The 6,933-nt window shown below is 38.2% G+C and overlaps 1 protein-coding gene across 2 annotated transcripts; it reads right to left on the bottom strand.

The window, feature by feature from the left end:
* Nucleotides 1-351: 351 nt before the first annotated feature.
* On the bottom strand, nucleotides 352-3,121 carry LOC135122413 (stress-70 protein, mitochondrial-like). Of its 2 annotated transcripts, none has more exons than XM_064046582.1 (12): nucleotides 3,116-3,121; nucleotides 2,850-2,951; nucleotides 2,672-2,791; nucleotides 2,411-2,620; nucleotides 2,161-2,352; nucleotides 1,615-2,108; nucleotides 1,447-1,552; nucleotides 1,218-1,394; nucleotides 1,052-1,168; nucleotides 773-990; nucleotides 560-718; nucleotides 352-490 (listed from the first exon to the last, which is right to left on the bottom strand). In XM_064046582.1, the coding sequence occupies exons 2-12, from the start codon at nucleotides 2,941-2,943 to the stop codon at nucleotides 407-409; spliced, it is 1,971 nt and encodes a 656-aa protein (XP_063902652.1). In that variant the 5' UTR covers nucleotides 2,944-2,951; nucleotides 3,116-3,121; the 3' UTR covers nucleotides 352-406. The 2 variants fall into 2 exon arrangements, with proteins under 2 accessions (XP_063902652.1, XP_063902651.1); XM_064046581.1 differs by lacking the exon at nucleotides 3,116-3,121 and adding an exon at nucleotides 3,031-3,114.
* Between the last annotated feature and the right edge of the window lie 3,812 nt (nucleotides 3,122-6,933).

The following is a 6,933-nucleotide window of genomic DNA, read 5'->3' on the forward strand; positions in this document are numbered from 1 at the left end:
AATAAAAATATCTTTAAGAGACGCCGAAGTGGCAAAGGAGAAACCAAAATTCAATATGCAGCAAATATAGATAAATTGACTTTTTGCAAAAAATTATAATACGCCAAAAGAAATATAATTTCTGCTGGATCTATAAAAATTTTATTTACTGAACAAAAAAAGCGGGCCACCATTTTTTGCCACCAAATAAAATCGATTTATTATAAGAACAAGTCAATAGCTAATTCTTCGGTTTTTTTGGTGTAAAACTTGCTTTTCCAGATTGGGAGAGGTTGTCTGTAAGCTTGAAACCACCAATAGTAATTAATAAAAATTGCTCTGCCTTAAAATTTAACTGTAATAAAATACCAATTATAAAAAACTTTTATTTATTTAGTTAAAAAAAAATCCATTAAGTAAAAGGCGCTTATTTGCTTTTTTCTTCAGCATCTTTAAACTCGGCGTTCGGGGGATCGTCCTTTTTCTCATCAGTGGCAGACTGCTGCTGGTTCTAAATTTTCCGCGCGAGGATATGAGACGATGCAAGGAAAGAGTGTGGAATTTACAGAGCCAAAGTCACCTTCTTCGAGATGATCTGGTACAGTTCGGATGTCGCCTTGTCGAAGGCGGCAGTGGCGTCTTTAAGTTCCTCCAACTCCACTTGCTCCTTCGCAACCACGTCCTTCAGCTTGCGCACCTCTTCTTCGATTTTAGAGCGGTCCTCCCCGGTCACCTGGGACTTCACCAGGAGTCAAGCAGCGCTTGCTACCGCGTGGATGGGAGCGGGGGCTACCTTGTACTCCTCGAGGGTAGTCTCGACAGTGTTGATTCTCGACTCGGCGGCATTCCTGGCCTCGATAGTCTCCTTGCGCCTACTGTCCTCCGCGGCGTATTGCTCGGCGTCTCTAATCATCTTCTCTATCTCCTCTTTGGAAAGACCAGAGGACGACTGGATGACAATATTGGCCTCCTTGTTGGTCCCTTTGTCTCGCGCGTGGACATTAACGATGCCTGCGGATGGAATAAAGGGATCAGAGCCGGCGTTGAGCCGCAGTAGCCCAACGGCCGCTACCATTTGCATCGATATCAAAGGTGACTTCGATCTGGGGTACACCACGTGGAGCCGGGGGAAAGCCGGAAAGGCTGAACTGCCCGAGAAGTTGATTGCGCTCCGCAATTTCACGCTCGCCTACCATAACTAATAAGCACAACCTCGTGACGCAAGAATTGTTGCTGACCTTGAAAGACCTTGATCTCAACTTGTGTCTGGCCGTCCTGAGCGGTAGAAAAAACCTGCGACTTTTTAGTAGGAATAGTCGTATTGCGGTTTATTAGGCGAGTGAAGACGCCTCCATAAGTTTCAATGCCAAGCGACAGCGGCGTGACGTCCAAGAGAAGCACATCACTGACGTCCCCTACAAAAGCGTACGGGCAACCACTATTAAAGCCTACACAAAATGCACGCACCAGCCAAAACGCCGCCCTGAATGGCCGCACCAATGGCGACAGCCTCATCCGGATTGACCCCCTTGCACGGCTCGCGGCCAAACAGTTCCCGCACGGTGGAGACTACCTGGAAAGCAGAGGCCGTCAGAGGTCAGCTCTACACTGCAGCCGCAGAGAAAAGGTAGAGACTTTGGGCATACGCGTCATCCCGCCTACCAGAATGACCTCGTGGACATCGCTAAACTTGATATCGGCATCCTTCACGCACCGTCGGCACGGCTCTTTAGTGCGCTCGATAAGCTTGGCCGTGAGTTTTTCCAATTGAGAGCGCGTGAGCTTCATAGCAAAGTGTTTCGGCTCTGAAGCGCCCGCGGTGATGTACGGGAGATTGATCTCCGTCTGCGACGACGAGGACAACTCAACTTTCGCCTTCTCGGCCGCCTCGCGCAGACGCTGCAACGCAAATGCGTCCTTGCGGAGGTCGATACCCTGCTCTTTCTGAAAGGTCGCCACAAAGTGGTCCACGAGGGTTTTATCAAAATCCTCGCCGCCGAGAAAAGTATCCCCATTGGTGGCCTTGACCTCAAAAACCCCCTTTTGAATTTCTAGCACGGAGATGTCAAAGGTGCCCCCGCCGAGGTCATAAACAGCGATTATCTGATCTTTGTCGGTTTTGTTCATTCCTGAAACCAATCATAATTAAAAAATTAATAACAAGGCAAAAAGCACGTTGACCATAAGCAAGTGCAGCGGCGGTGGGCTCGTTAATGACCCTTAAAACGTTCAGACCGGCGATCTGGCCGGCATCTTTGGTGGCTTGCCGCTGGGAGTCGTTAAAGTAGGCGGGGACGGTGATCACAGCATTCTTAACTTTAGTGCCAAGATAATTTTCAGCAGTTTCTTTCATCTTTTGAAGAATAAAGGCACCTACAGAATAAATTTTTTAGAAAATTCTTAAATTAAAAAGTAATAAAAATAAATCTACCAATTTGGGCAGGAGAGTAGGACTTGCCCTGAGCACGAACCCAAGCATCCCCGTTAGGAGCTTTTTCAATTTTGTAAGAAACCATTTTAATATCTTCTTGGGTTTCTTTATCGTCGAATCTACGCCCAATAAGACGCTTGGTAGCGTAGACGGTATTAAGGTGGTTCGTAACAGTCTGGCGTTTAGCAGGTTGACCGACAAGTCGTTCGCCTTAATTAAAGATCTATTAATTTAAAAATATCACAATTTTTATTTAGTTACCGTCTGCAGTGAAGGCAACGACAGAAGGAGTTGTGCGAGAGCCTTCAGAGTTCTCAATAACTTTAGCGGTTTTGCCTTCCATTATAGCAACGCATGAATTGGTTGTGCCTAAATCCACACCTGGCATAGAAAATATTAATATTTCATAAATAAAATGAGTTTAAATAAGTACATATACCTATTACTGCTCCTTTAACAGCATCCGCATAATGTCTTTGAAATACAGACGCTCTTAAACACGTTGGAGAACGCAAAGCTAACTTGCGCAACATTAAAAAATCTAAAAAAAAAATTTATATTTAAAATAAAATAATAAAACTTTCAACAACCAAAAAAAAGTTTTTTCTTTTCTTAATAACCTTTTACACTGATTATTAAATATAATAATAATAACTAGTTAAGGCCTATCCAAAAGCAAAACCCATAATAAAAAAAAAACTAAACTTTTAACTGAATGTAAAGCGAACTAAAAATGTAGGAACTTCCAGATTTTTATATTTTTAAAATGTGCATTTCACGTGCTGCTAAATTTATTTTGTTATTGGTTTATACGCCCGTGAGGGTTATATATATAAAGAGCATCACATTGTTAAAAGGCATGCACAGTTCAAGACACAATTTATTGGTGTCATTAGGTATTGGCAGGTCTCTTTCGCTACTTATTATTTATAGTATACACGTTCTCGAAATTAAATTTACATTATTAACATATTAAGGGGGATCTTAGTAAAAGTGTTTAGGTTTTTTCATATAAGGGAATTATAATGTTAGAGCTACGAAGTCATTTGCCTCATTTTTAACTTCTACGTCTTGTTAATTTTATTTAATGGCAATTCAGCACCCTTCCTCATGGTATGGTAAATCTATACTTTGCTACTGTTTGTTTAAGTTGTAATAAGTTTGAAAAGATATAAATATAGTTAAGACGATATAATATTTCCTTAAAGCATGTACTGAAAGTTTTCTATATAGCTTTAGGTAATCCCGTTAATATATCAACTATTTGCATAATATATCTCTTTGTTTTAGTAAATATTAGTTTCACGTAAAAAACGTTTCTTTGCTTCTATATAGATATATAGTACTTAACTCCACATCCTCCACGGATACAGTGGTGTCTATTCCAAAAGCTTCTTTGGGGCCTAGAGAAAATGCGAGTAGCAGCCTGGTGAAGAAAAGAAAGTTCGCTCCTACTATTATACCAAGCTCTGCTGAAATTCGGTTTCTTCAACGTTATGAGAAGGTAGGTCCTCTACATATCAATAATAATGTAGATTTCTCTCAAGGCACAGGAATGGCCATATAGAGGCCAACACAAGGGGTCATGACCAACAAATTAGAGACAATATGGAGAGCAATGATATTACTATACCTAACTATTACTCTTCCTTTAGAACTAAAACTAACATTAACCCCTGCCCACTTATATTCCTAAAAATCTCTCGTTGTTAACTAGTAACTCTAAAGAGACTAAAGATAAAGATGTTAAGTGGAAAAAATTAATCGCACTTTTTAAAAACTTACCTATCGATATCTCTGATAAACAAGCAGAGAATCTAACCTTTCCATAACTTAAACCTATAGGGACCTATCCCCCGCCAAATATCGGAATGGTTATCGTTCTCGGCCCTATATTTTGTTTAAATTCCAAATTTTCATATAATAATAAAATGGAGTTTTATCTTAATACTAGACCTCTTTAGACAATAAATTTGGGGTCAAAAATAGTCTCACTGAGGAAGAGTTAAAAGTGTATATACGTAATTAGAATTACTTCCTCCTAAATTAAATTATGAAGCTTATCCTTCCTTTTATAATCGCATATAACTATATGATACATACACTTTAAAAAGAAAGTGACCCTTTCGAAGTAATTTTTCATCAACTATTACTGAAGATATCGAAAAGGTCAGTCACCTCAAATATTCTTAATTACATACAAAATCAAGGCCCTGCAGTTATGATTAAGGAACAGTATAACTCATGGGATATGAACCCCTTAAACTCTTCATTTTATAAGAAAACGGGTAGGGACAGAGTTTCGCTACGAGACTACCTAAAGTCAAAAGTTAAGCATGTCTGTTCTTGAGTGCTTAGGAAGTTTTCTGCCTATGATCGAGAATGTCTTAAGTTCTCTCGAATCATCCTTAATGGTCTTAAGAACACAACACTTAGCTTTTTTTATGGCAGGCCAAAAAACATAAACATGTTCTGGAGAGAACATCTGCACTGAGACCTATTGTGGTATTTTGTAGCAATCCTATGACAGGCCTTGCTAATTAGCTACTTTAAACTGGTCTAATAAAAATGGTTCCCTCCTTTATTAAAAATTCAGAATGCCTAAAAAAATTATGCTAGACAGCCTTGTTCTAGATGAGAACGATATTATTTGTCCCCTAGACATTGAAACTATATACACTAGCATGCTTGTAAGAACTTTATTATACGATAGAGTACTTCACTGAGACCATGCCAACGATAAATTATTTCTTTTCCCATACTATATAGTGGAATAATTTTTTTACCTTTAGCAATATAGTATATCAATCAAACGGGATACTTATGAGTATCCCGCTGCTCCACTTCCAGTCACACTTTATTTAGCTTACCATGAAATTCATGAAATTCATGTTTGCACCATATATACCAAATGTTACAAAAGATATATAGGCGATACTTTTGCTCCTATGGTAAAAAACCCAATTGTCCAATCAAAAGATTTTTTGGTCCATATGTACTAGATTAAACTGGCTTCAGATAAAAACAAACTTTTCAGATTTGTTTCTAAAAAAGGAAACGACTAAAATTATTTGCAGAATCCATGAAAAGAAACTTTGTTTTCTATCTTTACACAACCTGCAACAGTGCTCATCCTCTTATTACATTAAAAGGACTAACTGCTGGCGTGAGCCGCAGGTATAAGAACCTGTGTACGCATCAAGAGGATTTTTGGGTTTTCACCAAGATTCCTAATAAAGACGTTACCTTAGTAAGTATCAAAAACCTTTTTTAAATGACCGCGTCGTTAAAGCTGTTTTAGAAAAACTAAAGAATATCCTTTCAGATAATTATAATGATTCTGAAAATTCCTATATTTCTGTGGAAAGTGCTATTTTTTTTAAATCCGTTTATGTTCCACGCGAAGTCAAAAAGAAACTTCTACGCTGTATTCTTTGTGCAAAAGAATTAAGAGAGAATCTCTAATTCTAGACCACTAAAACCTATAAAAAGTCTGCTACCTTAAAAGATTTATTTTTTAACCTTAAGCCGTAGTAGATCTTGCCGACACTTAGTTCCTTACAAAAGGTATCAGAAACGGTGACTTTTAATTGGCTAGATTTGAAAGATTCAAAGATTTAAACCACAAAAAGCATTTTTCAGACCTTTGAGTATAACAGGGGACAATCATTGGTCTTTGTTATTTTTCATTTTTTTCCTTACTCGCGTGAATTTTGGGGTTTAACTGTGGTGGGTTATGTCAAAATATGGAGAATTTTATAACTCTTTAACTGTGAGCATAGGGGTAGTGTTCAAGGAAAGTGCACAAGTGGTTATATAAGTTGACTCGCGCACCCCCCGCCGTTTTTTTTTTCTTTTTCTTTGTTTGTTGAGCAGTTGGGTTTAGGGCGACTGGGAGCCTATAATAATCAGATAATTTTATAATGCTTTCTAGTACTTCGACTTTCTTGTATTATCTCGCTTTATTGTCTATAATATACTTTATATCTACATTATATTACCTTGCTGCCTATAAAATACAAGTTCTCGAGGATTTACAACCTGTGAAATCAACAATTATGAAGAAAGTCAATGCGTCTTATTTTACTTAGTTTTCCTTAGTTTGAGTTCCTATATTAGCGTAAATAGTATGTCCTTTTGCCCATACAATTTATTTTTGTGAGCTTATTACATTTGAATGATTTCCTAAAACTTACTGTATGCTTCATGTCTGTGCGCTCGCTTATAAAAAGCAAAGCATTATTTCCCCAAAGTCTTTCTGCATATTTGTAATCAAATTGTTCCTTTTGCCATTATTTATATTGTATAATACCTTGCTTTATTCGTTGGGGCTTTGAAAAGCAGTACACTCGCTCCTCTTTTTCTTTCTCCACTTATGCTCCGCTGGCGCGTCTTAGTCTTATTTTTAGATACAGACATTAATTTTATTTAGAAAAATTTCAAGTCACTTACATTCCACACCTTCTCGCTAAAGTACGTAAGCTATAAGCACCTTTTTACCATTCCTATAAGCAACTATTCCT

This window comes from Zophobas morio, unplaced genomic scaffold (assembly GCF_036711695.1).
Source record: "Zophobas morio isolate AGI-343-1 ecotype UQ-CSIRO unplaced genomic scaffold, CSIRO_AGI_Zmor_V1 ptg001228l, whole genome shotgun sequence".
Classification (NCBI taxonomy): Eukaryota; Metazoa; Arthropoda; class Insecta; order Coleoptera; family Tenebrionidae; genus Zophobas; species Zophobas morio.